Source organism: Haplochromis burtoni, unplaced genomic scaffold (assembly GCF_018398535.1).
Source record: "Haplochromis burtoni strain Fernald_Lab_line unplaced genomic scaffold, NCSU_Asbu1 Contig_247, whole genome shotgun sequence".
In the NCBI taxonomy this organism is placed as follows: domain Eukaryota; kingdom Metazoa; phylum Chordata; class Actinopteri; order Cichliformes; family Cichlidae; genus Haplochromis; species Haplochromis burtoni.
In genome coordinates, this window is record NW_024582608.1 from 363931 (window position 1) to 376522 (window position 12592).

A 12592-nucleotide genomic window follows, 5' to 3' on the forward strand; every position below is an offset into this window, starting at 1 on the left:
AAAGCCTAACAGGAACATTTCTCAAGGTCCATTGCTAAGGCTGAGGCTGATGTTTGTTGTGACTGGTAATGAGCAATAGTATTAAAATATGTAGATTGCCTGACACATAAATGGCATATCGAATCACAGCCATTTGAGAAGATTGATATGCTGTAATTTAGGAACTGTATGTGACATAATAGTGAAGTTAGTGGTGAATAATGAAATATGGATCGAAGGAATGCTTTAACCATAATTTAAACAGTAAAAATCTTCAGCTCAGATTCAACTGCTGAGTGTAGAAATATCTGCTGTACAAGTAGTACTTCTTAAATTGCATGTGTTTGACTTCTCCTGATGATATTCCCTCAGACCTAAACCAAAGCCAAGTTCTGACTCTGCATTTTTAATCAGTGGCACACACAGAGTTGCTTCCTCAGATGCACATGCAGCTCTCTCTTTATTTCAATGATCCATTAATTTATCTGACATCAGTGCTAATTAACTGGTTTTACACTACTTCTATGAAGCTTTTGTTTACTCAGAACAACCAGACATTCTATTTTTTAAGCTATAATTAAAAGAGATAGGAAATATTTGAAAGAGATCATTGAAAGAAAATCTGTTCTTCACTTTTTCTTACTTAAAGAAAAAAACTTCATTCAAGCACATATAGATTTTGTTTCTGTACCCAAAGAACAAAAATTGTTTTCTATCCTGTGAAAACCTTAATGTCAGCCTGAAAACAGCCTTTCCCATCTCTCTGTTTCTCTCCATGGGACTCCGTGATACTGAAACAGGTCACTGATTGCACCTTTTAGTGCCTTATTTCCAACTCACTGCCAATGCCCCACCCAAAAAATTGCTGTTTATTTTGAAATTTGCATTGAAAATAATGGATGTACTTTTACTATATTTACAGTTTTAGCAGTAACTTTTTAATCAAGCATTCACTCTCTTTTTAGCCTTATTATTGGTCACTACCAACTACCTGCTATTTACATATTTGATGCCATTTTCATGAAGCTATATCTCATTTTCATTAACTGCTGTTTTGCTAAACAGATAATGCGTGGTAGGTTTTAGCCACTTTTTGAAAATGGATGTAAACAAAAATTATCAACGAGTGGTGAGACTGAACCAAAACCAAAAACATGGCGCAAATGACTTAAGTCGAAAATTCCTCTGAAATGGTCGGATACAAGGACCGGACTGAAAATGAGTGAAAAAGCATCAATGTTCAAAGAAAAGAACTTTGAAAGAGCTTCAGAAAGCCTGGAGCACTGCTTCTCAAGACCAATTTAAAAAAAATTGGTCTATTCTTCCAAGGTTTGGTTCCTTGGAAGAATAGATTTGAACAAAATCATAAAATAAAGTACAAAAACAAGATACAGAGTGAGATTGGAATCAGACATACACAAACTCATAATGGTGTAAATGAATGTTTTAAGTCTGAAAGGGAATAGGTACAGATCTTAAACAAACAAAAATCTACAAACTAAATGCCTACATTCTCGTTAGCTACAGATACATGCACAGAACAATAATAAAGAACAATAGTAATATCCAGATGAGCAGAATGAGAAGCCCATTTTCCATTAGTACCTAATTAGTACTAATTAGGACTCAGTATGGTTAGCCACAGTTTTCAGAGTTTCCATTAGGTGATAGTATCTGGTACCAGGTACTAAAATGGTACCTGCTCCGCTGGGGTTCCAAGCGATCCGAGCAGGTACTAAAATGTGACGTCATCACACTTCATGCCACCTATTGGCTGGTCAGTGGTGTCACTCGGTGAGTCACGAGAGCATGTCGTTCACGAAAATAAAAACTGCCAATTTTGAAACCCAGCAACAAGGGAAATTGATACCAAAAATCAAAGCCATGGTCCCTGAGTCTGACGAAAGGCCACAGACCAAGCATCAGGTCGACCGAGCAGCAGGACGAACGACCACACACATGAGGTGGTACTCGATCGTAATGGAAAATCAGTCGATCCGAGGTGAGTCATGGTGAGTCGATCCGAGTAGAAACTGATGGAAAAGGGGCTATAATAGTTTTGTTTTTATAGAGTTGTGTGAATGTACAGTATACAGCGACAAACAGGTTTTAATTTCCTCTGTGCAGTTATCACACAGCTTTACTCCATTGACTATGATACTGTAGTATTTACTACAAGTTCTTACAGCCAGTTATTAAACATATAGCTTGTGTTTGTCTGCTTGTCTTATTAATGCTTCTTATTGCTCTTTGTTGTAATATGTAAACTGACACACAGACATACAGTGGGGCAAAAAAGTATTTAGTCAGCCACCGATTGTGCAAGTTCCCCCACCTAAAATGATGACAGAAGTCAGTAATTTGCACCAGAGGTACACTTCAACTGTGAGAGACAGAATGTGAAAAAAAAATCCATGAATCCACATGGTAGGATTTGTAAAGAATTTATTCGTAAATCAGGGTGGAAAATAAGTATTTGGTCACCTCAAACAAGGAAAATCTCTGGCTCTCACAGACCTGTAACGTCTTCTGTAAGAAGCTTTTCTGTCCCCCACTCGTTACCTGTATGAATGGCACCTGTTTGAACTCATCATCTGTATAAAAGACACCTGTCCACAGCCTCAAACAGTCAGACTCCAAACTCCGCCATGGCCAAGACCAAAGAGCTTTCGAAGGACACCAGGAAAAGTATTGTAGACCTGCACCAGACTGGGAAGAGTGAATCTACAATAGGCAAGCAGCTTGGTGTGAAAAAATCAACTGTGGGAGCAATCATCAGAAAATGGAAGACATACAAGACCACTGATAATCTCCCTCGATCTGGGGCTCCACGCAAGATCTCATCCCGTGGGGTCAAAATGATCATGAGAACGGTGAGCAAAGATCCCAGAACCACACGGGGGGACCTGGTGAATGACCTGCAGAGAGCTGGGACCAAAGTAACAAAGGTCACCATCAGTAACACACTACAACGGCAGGGAATCAAATCCCGCAGTGCCAGACGTGTCCGCTGCTGAAGCCAGTGCATGTCCAGGCCCGTCTGAAGTTTGCCAGAGAGCACATGGATGATACAGCAGAGGATTGGGAGAATGTCATGTGGTCAGATGAAACCAAAGTAGAACTTTTTGGTATAAACTCAACTCGTCGTGTTTGGAGGAAGAAGAATACTGAGTTGCATCCCAAGAACACCATACCTACTGTGAAGCATGGGGGTGGAAACATCATGCTATGGGGCTGTTTTTCTGCCAAGGGGACAGGACGACTGATCCGTGTTAAGGACAGAATGAATGGGGCCATGTATCGTGAGATTTTGAGCCAAAACCTCCTTCCATCAGTGAGAACTTTGAAGATGAAACGAGGCTGGGTCTTCCAACATGACAATGATCCAAAACACACCGCCCGGGCAACAAAGGAGTGGCTCCGTAAGAAGCATTTGAAAGTCCTGGAGTGGCCTAGCCAGTCTCCAGACCTCAACCCCATAGAAAATCTGTGGCGGGAGTTGAAAGTCCGTGTTGCTCGGCGACAGCCCCAAAACATCACTGCTCTCGAGAAGATCTGCATGGAGGAATGGGCCAAAATACCAGCTACTGTGTGTGCAAACCTGGTAAAGACCTATAGTAAACGTTTGACCTCTGTTATTGCCAACAAAGGTTATGTTACAAAGTATTGAGTTGTATTTTTGTTATTGACCAAATACTTATTTTCCACCCTGATTTACGAATAAATTCTTTACAAATCCTACCATGTGGATTCATGGATTTTTTTTTCACATTCTGTCTCTCACAGTTGAAGTGTACCTCTGGTGCAAATTACTGACCTCTGTCATCATTTTAGGTGGGGGAACTTGCACAATCGGTGGCTGACTAAATACTTTTTTGCCCCACTGTATAAGGAAATGAGGGATGGCTTAGAACTTTTGCACAATACTGTAGGTGATAATTCTCTGCATGTTCATTTTAACGACTTATTCAACATTAACCCAGTAATCTTCATATAGTCATTTCTCAATATAAAGTTAATCATCATAACCACTGCAGTAAAAACTCTACAACAAGCAAAAATGTTGCACCCAATACAATCACTAGACTATTATGGTAAACGTCAACTTATTGTCACCAGATCAGGCAATTCAAACATACTAGAAACCTCCTGTGATTGCAATATGCTGAGAATCAGCACCCATTTCATATTTTAAAACTTTCATGGCATTGTGAAAATAACGTCACCAATGTCACCTATAATAAAACCTAGCCTAGCAAACATAAAATTACAACTTGATGCACACATAGTAACAGCAGCCTGGAGAAACAATGAGAACATACTGAGTAGCAAAAACAGCTCCAGCCCTGAACACATTATACAAATTAATTCTATATGTCAAGTTTCCACTTTATCTCACGCATGCAATAAACTTGAATGGCACCTATGATTAGGCGAGGTGTGTGTGTGTGTGTGTCTGCAAGTTTCAGTGTGACAATAAATTTTGTTCTCACAGCAGTCCAATTTTCTGCTGTATATTATCAGTGGTTTAACGGAGCTAATTCCATGCTACATTATGAGAGCAATGAAAGGAAGAGGGAGGCAAAAAGATAAAAGTTCAACCAGAAAAATTGATGAGGAACGGGACACTTTCTGTACAAGAAAATGTTATAGTGACATATAGATATCTTTGTGCTGGGATACAGCGGAAAGGAGAGAAAAGCAAAGGTTGGAAAGGAGAAGAGGAGAGGAGGAACATACAAAAAAAGAATACAGAAGGCTTTAAGGTATTGAGTAAGAGGCTGAAACAGGCATTAGGGTAGTTTTCTTCATGCAATATTGATCTGCTGTGCTTCAGACCCTCTCTCTTACACACACATACACACATATATCAAACAATCTTTTTTTGTCTGTCTCTTATAAGCATCCATCACAAGTGGCCCCAGTAGCCCTGCGTAAATGGATATGGTAAAGCACTGCACAAACACAAACTGATATTTATAGCCAGTAAAGTGAGTATTCAGCCTGACAGCTAGCACACACTGCAAAATATGATTCCAGAAAAGGATGTTTGGCCACATCATATTGAATAGGCTCCAAACATCAAAAACTGCATGCAAATAGAATCCCTGAATAGATATAAGATGGGAAAACTTGAAATGGGTCTACATGGGAAATAGCAGGAAGACCTGTGCTTTCTGTACACAACATTTATAAAAGAAAAAATCTGTTTGGTATTTGAAAAGCAATTTAAAAGGAAAGACAAATGCCCCACTGTTCAGTGACATTATGGCACAAACGTCACAGTGGGCTAAAGTAATGCTTTCCAATCTTTCTCGTGTAACGTGCTCACATAAATGATCACTTCAATCATTCATCCCTTACTTACTATCTAATAAAGTAGGCAGAGTGGGATATTAGCTATTTGCCGATCTTTCTGTATCAGCATTTTTAGCAGCCAATAACTTAAAATAAATAAAGGAAAGGAAAGATGTGAGAAAGATGCGGTTGATTCTGCTCGGATCAATCAGCTGATCTGAGCAGAATCGTGCAGAGTTAACAACTAACTACACATAGAAATATCCATTTCTATGAAAGAGTTATTTATTCCATTGCACTCAGTTACCAAACAACAGTTTATCTATTGTTTTTAGCTAACAATTTTAATTTTACCTGGTTGTTGTAACAGCTAATACATAATCCATACTGTTGGCTAACACCTCAACTGCTAGCCATTCATTTTGGTAAACACATCCCAGATTTTTAATCCCCACATTTGGCTACTAATTTCAAGTACTTATCTATTATGTTTAATTTATTTATTTAATCACCCTATCATCTTATTTTTTCTTCATATACGTCCACATCTGCTACTAATCCACACCATTTAGTTAGCTTCTTTACTTCCTTAAAATTGGCTCCAATATCAGTCCTTTAAAACTAAAATGCAGTTTCTGTTTTTACGGCTAATTGTTCCGTGTAACCCAAAGATACCTTTGTTGGGAGTCACTAGCGCTCTAACGTAGCCATCTTACATTTCATTTTGCCTAAATACTACTAGAATGACTCAAAAGTTGCTTCCGTTTAGCCTTCGCTTAGACAGAAGAAACATTTCTTTGAAAGTCTGCTATTATTATTTCTTTAGAACAGGTGACATACTCTCTGACAAAATGGATCAAGTGTTTAGAAATGTTGTTTGGCCACACAGTGAGATATTACTGATATATACACTTAGACAAGCCTCCACAAGCAGCTGTCAGCTTTCATAAAACATGGTGCACTTTGAGCCAGCTCAGACTTCTTATTGCAAACTGGCAAAGAGTGTGCTCTAGAGTCTAGACCACACAGATTGCTTCACTTCTATTAAAAAAAAGAATTCCATAAATTGTTCCTCTGTGCCAAAGGGTCAGAGTCGAGGCAAACTCTGCAACTTTGGCATTGGCTGTATGCGTGCGTGCAACAGGTTAGATCGTGGGCCTTTTTTTTGAAGTGTGTGTGCCAACTGTAGGTGTGACGTATCTGATATTTTTCTGTTGTGTGGTAAAGTATAAACATATCCAACACACGTTCCTGTACAATTTATATGCATCTTATTCTAGTTTGATCTTTCTGAGTTCATACTGTCGTCATGAAAAAATTGTGTGGGTATGTTCTCCCATATCTCACTTGACCTTTTACCTTCCAGTCTTTTTCTTCATTCCTCATTAATGAAAATAATGAGAGAAAAATATTCTAAACCAAAAACATTAAGTGAAATGTTAGTTTCCTAAGATAAACACAGTTGTAAAAAATGCATTATCGATCATCAATATCAAACATATGTTAACTACCCTAACATAACAGAATGTAAATATGATCTAAATGTATAAATTTATGGCCTTACCTGCGGAGAGCCATCAGAGCCATGCTCCTTGGTTTTTCTAGCAAGTCTTTTCTTCTTCTTGTGAAGTGGTTTGGACTCCAGGATCATTTCCTCTAGCTCAAATGTGGGGTCACAGTTTAGCCTTCGCCTCTACAGTGACATATTCATATAAAGAAAGACATATAATCAAAGGCATAGACGTGGCTATTTTGGTGTCAAAAAACAAGACAAAAAACAAATGGCAATGCAGGTTTCCGTGTTGTATTAGAAACATGATGAGGAAAATTTAGAATTTTGCATCAATAAATGTTTTGTACCACTAAATATCTGACAATGAAATGTTCAACAGCGCTTCAGAACACAGTAATATGTGATAAAAAACAAACTAAAGCAAGGTAAGACGCTGAGTGCTATAAAGTTAGGAAACAAAACATAAGGGCTGAGTTTTCCCTCAGTATTCAAACATTAATAGTGTGGAAGGGATTAAAGACTGTGCATGTGCCTATAATTAAACAGAAAGACACTGTCAATTCCCCATCGATCCTCTGTGCCTTTCCTCTGCTGTGGTAGCCTGACCGCTGGGGATACCAGCTGCTCTGCTCTGCTATAGACTGAAACTAGATAAAGTCATTTAGTTAACTGTTTACTTCCAACAGTCATTAATCTCTATTTATTCCATTCTGGAGCAAAGCATTAACAGTTACTGTCACCTTTTAGGAGACTTTTAAAGTTATTTGATCATCACATTATTGTACAGGTTTTCTTTTCTTTCTAAAAGCTCTTCTGTGAGCCTGTCAAATTTACTTTGGACTTGCAGATTCTCATTTACACCCTTCAATCACCAGCTGTAACTTTTGTAACGCTTGGAAGAACCTGACATTACAGAAGATACTACATGAGCTTGTCAGCCAAGCAGCTTGACTCCCTGTCTAATGACATTATTAGCTTTATCCACTTTGCCACAATGACTCATTGACTATATAGCTGCTGGTAGATACACATTTTAGCTTCTTTAGCTGCTTTCAGTCGTGTCTAAGACTCTTTCTGTTGTTCTGCATCTGCACACTCTGCCTGGATATCTACAATAAGTAGTTGGGCCAACTTAAACAGCAGGGGGCAGTGTTTACAGACAGGGTACAAAAGATTAACTGAACAGCGGCTTCATCTTCATTTTTCACTACCCGCTTTAGGGTAAATACCTGAAATACTGGTATGGAAATAAGTATGGGAAAAATATGGCAGAAAAACCTTTGGTATTTATAATCTAATACGTTAAAAAACAAACTTGTGTCATGATACTCTAAATAAGCTTTAAGGCCATTTAAGACTTCTGTGGATGGATTATTTAAAGTGTGGTATATGTTTGTTTAGGTGCTCCTTACCTTGATTTACAGCAATGTTGTATTTGTGTCATTTAAATGTAATACAGCAGAAAAATAAACATTCAGATGTGAGCATTTTGCTGCGCACTACACTGCCACAGTGCTGAGTTTATGTCTGATACTCACATTTGGAATAAAACCTGGAGGGACCTGCTTGCTGAGCACAGCATCCCAGTTGACGTCTGACATGTAGTCCAGATCCTGTAGCTCTGCTAGACAGGAAATGCGTTTCTGGACATCTATGCACAGCAACTGAAAGCGACAAAAGGATTAAAGTAAGAACAACTGTCCACGGGGAGGCATGGCTGAAAAGTTAGGAGGAGAGTCTCACTGAGACATGAGCACATGTTTGCCTTTAAGGATGTGTCTGAGAATGAGGATACAGGGACAAAGGGGGTTGGAAGTACTGGAGAAGGGACATGCGGCGGGAGCTTGAGGAAGAGGGCGGAAACAAAAGGAGGAGGAAAAAAATGAAACTCATATAGAAAGCTAATGGTGATGGGATAACGCAGTGGGTTGTGAAGGATAAAAGATGAAGGACAAATTTGTGGGCCTGAAATTCTTCCCTGGCATTTTCACATTCTTTACATCTCTTTCGTCTCTCTCTATACTCTCCTGCTCACTCCCTCATACACATATACACATGCAACTGGAATGCCAATGAGCTTCGAGGAGTCTGAGCACGAAGCAATGCAACAGTTTGACTGCAGTGGATCGCTGCCAAGATAAAAGCCAAATCCTACAACAGCCGTGCATCTTTTAAGCATTACAACAAGACGAAGACACGTTTGACAGCTGAATGACATACTGAATAACACGTAGACTATTCTAATTTTAGGCTGGTATTTAGTGTTTATTCACACATACTAAAGTATAAGCTTCCCTGTGTCTGTTTTTCTGTGTCTCTCTACATTTTCAGCTTTAGCATTTGTTCTGGAATAGTACCTTATTGATTTATGTATGCAAGTAACCGCTAACAGTTAACACTGTCATTCACCTACATCACTAATTTAAATGTTTGAATACTGATTCTACTCCATTATAATTCTAAAGTTGTGCTGCATTCAAGTGAGGCTGTAGCAATGAAAGTGACCTCCTAATTAAGATTCTGTAGCCTCAGTGTGCTGGTGTCAGATATGGATAATGGTCTTCCCAGAGGAGACAAAGATTTCCCACACTGGAGAAAAATTCAAAATAGCGTATGTCATACAAAATAGCAAAGACACCCACTGACAATAAGAGTACCAGGAAAAACAAAGGCATGAACAATATAATTTGTTTATGTTGCTGTTTATTATGCACTTGCTGCTTATTTACCTTTCTGAGAAGAGACTTCATCTCCAAAGACCAGGCTGCTGGGTAACTAGGATGGACCTTGTGAAATGTTTGCAGGATCTCATTGGCTGGTGTACTAGATTTCATCACATATGGCCTCTGAAATAAGGAAAGTAGAGCAAAAGACAGGTGAGGGGATATGGTGTTACTGACATGACAACCTGAGACTGTCACTGGGAAATCAATTGCTAAAGCTCCAGTCACAGAGGCCTCGAGACCAGCAACCACCGTCACGGGGGAAAAATGTGTATTGCTAAACTGATTGGCAAAAACCTCCTTGTGATTACTTTGGTCCCTAGCTGATTGCTGTGATCACCTGTACTTTTACAAACTGGAACCGGAGGCTATGTGCTTTCAAAGAAAAATCTGCATTTTTTTATTAAATGCACTGGCTGCAGTGCTAAGGTTTGTGTGTCAGTCTTCAAAATTTACTACTGCTCAGCTACTAGTTAGCAAAAAATTGAGGCTGGAGAAATACAGGCTAAGTAACTGTGACCTATTTAGCACTCTCAGCATTCAACCAATGGTCAAACCCAGGGGGAAAGTTAAGATTGAATTCAATTATTACAATATTATGAGTAATATATTATAATTAAGAAGTGGCAGGAGTTTAAGAGAGAGAATGGAAGTTGAAAAGATACCTGAAAGTACATAACAGGCAAATAATTTTGTCACATCCAACAGACCAGTTTTCAACACCCAGAAACTGACTTTTGCTTTATGGATGATGTTCGAACGCGTCAGTCAAATGAAAAACGTGTTAAAACCCAGAGGAGACAGAGGGAAGAGGTGAAAATATATTGTCTTGGTAAAGGTGATGTGCAGAGAGAGGAATAAAAGGAAGTAGGGGAGATAACTAAAGGAACTACCCAAAGACTAGAGAAGTGAAGCTATGTCATTTCTAGGTATTAATAATCTGCTGAATAAGTGATGGTTGTAAAAGCAGAGGACACAGCTTTGTGGGATGATGAAGGCAGCAAGAATATGTCACTTTTTGAGGTCAGATAAAGGACAAAAAATTCAGAGAAGGTAATGGAAGGGTTAGAAAGAAGATATTACAGCCGAGTGAAGACGCAGCTATAAGGTCAGAAAGAGGACAGAATGCTTTTTTTATATAAAGGGGAGTGGAAAGTGATTGTTATGGAAATATTGTGAGAACAGATTTTCCTCATGCAGAAATAATCTTACAGAAGACTCAAATATAAAGTATAAAATATAGATGCACTTATCACGGACACACTTCATATCGAGAAGAAGCGATAGAAGCACATATGTTGCAGCTGGTATGAAGGAAGAAAGGCAGTTTATCCTTCCAAAGGGTGTTTTCCTATACCCCCTCCTGTTCCAGTGCTCCAGATAAGAGAACAGAGTGAGTTTCTACACTGTCAAGAAGCACCTGGACTGTCCTTGAAGCCTCTACAGAGACAAACTGATGACACCAAACAGAAGACGGTCAGGTCATAGTGTTCTAAAAAAGACTCCATCATACCTGACCCTTTCAGGCCTCCTGGGAATAGTGAGACCTTACTAAAAAGAGGTGTCAAGTCCCAAAAAACCCACAACATTGACGAGATCTAATAACTTTGAACAGTTAAAGATACATAGATGTGTGAGAAGAGAAAATTTCAGTAAAAGTTCATGACAGTTTCCCATAAGTTTCAAAGACTTAGAATCCTTGTCATTGCAGAGGGAGGTTACTGTAGTTTATGTAATTCTCCTAAAATATGAGAAGAAATTATGCAGCTGCAGTTGGATTTGAGTCCGCAACAAACACACTGCTCTAATAATACTCAGCCTAATGGAGTAGGAGGACCGAGGAAAAAGATCATGTCCTGTGTTTGCTTCCATGACATCAGAACTAAACTCTCCAGGTGGGAAGTGCACAAGATAAATAAATATCATTTTGAAAATCAATTCCAATTATATGGCTCTCTGAATAACTCCGATTCGATTTTCTCACTCTTCTGCAGCGATTGGTCTCGCACCACGACTAAACGATTAAACATCTATCCCAGTAAGGTCAGCTTAAACATACGATTCAATTATAACTTCATCTTCCTTTTGTTTTGTAGAGGCTGTCTAAACTCCTACTAACAGGATTTTTCTAGCACTCAGCGTCCTATGCATTATTGAATGCAGCTAAGTGTGTCAGACCGCACAGAAGTAATCTGTGATGTAGACATTGTGGTGTACTCCGTATGTGTCTAAATTACCTGTCCTCTTAGTAGCTCATAGGCCGTAATCCCCAGTGACCACCAGTCAACAGAGAAGGAGTAGCCGGGGTGGGACCCCTCAAAGGACTGAAAGAGCTCAGGCGCTGATGGACAAAAAAATATTGTACAACATAAATAATGCATTATAACACTTTATGACATCTTGTGTTATTAATGTTTTTTCATTCCCTTCTCTCGGGCTGTTTGGATGGGTTTATTTTAACTGTAGGATTCCTCCAGACATGAAATAGGGGGAGGCCAGGGATATTGTAGCATTTTTTTTTCATCTGTACTTGAATTGTTTGATAAATAAACTTAGCACAAAAAAGATTTGGTTGATCATTTTCATTGCTGTGACAATGCTTATTGGCAATAAATCTTCTACCATTGGAAAGCCTGTTTATTTCCCCTTTTTTAGGGGTGGGGAACTCCAAGCCTCAAGGGCCGGTGTCCTGCAGGTTTTAGATATTACCCTGGGTCAATACAACTGAATCAAATGATTAGCTCATTACCAGGCCTCTGGAGAACTTCAAGACATGTTGAGGAGGTCATTTAGCCATTTAAATCAGCTGCGTTAGATCAAGGAAATGTCTAAAACCTGCAGGACACTGGCCCTTGAGGCCTGGAATTGCCCACCCCTGCCTTAAATAATGCATTTTGTGGGTTGACCAGCAGAGTTACCACCATGAAAACCTTTTGTCCCAAATCGTTTCTGCCAATGTCAAACAGCCTATTCTGCTATGGGCTCTTGTTTTGAGCTTCTCGTTCCCCAGCTGTTTGAGGTGTCGGATCAGTGCCTGATTCACGTGATGAGTCGAGACTCTGACGTTGGATCGTAGGGT

The 12592-nt window shown here is 39.2% G+C and overlaps 1 protein-coding gene across 1 annotated transcript in view; it reads right to left on the reverse strand.

The window, feature by feature from the left end:
- The window catches only part of stk32a (serine/threonine kinase 32A), a 66034-nt gene that overhangs the window by 7903 nt on the left and 45539 nt on the right, over window positions 1-12592 (reverse strand). Inside the window, exons 8-11 of the mRNA XM_005942248.3 lie at window positions 11751-11854; window positions 9520-9636; window positions 8329-8454; window positions 6842-6970 (exon numbers count right to left, since the gene is read on the reverse strand). Of these exons, the coding sequence (XP_005942310.1) occupies window positions 6842-6970; window positions 8329-8454; window positions 9520-9636; window positions 11751-11854 (476 nt within the window). The remainder of the gene's footprint in view (window positions 1-6841; window positions 6971-8328; window positions 8455-9519; window positions 9637-11750; window positions 11855-12592) is intronic.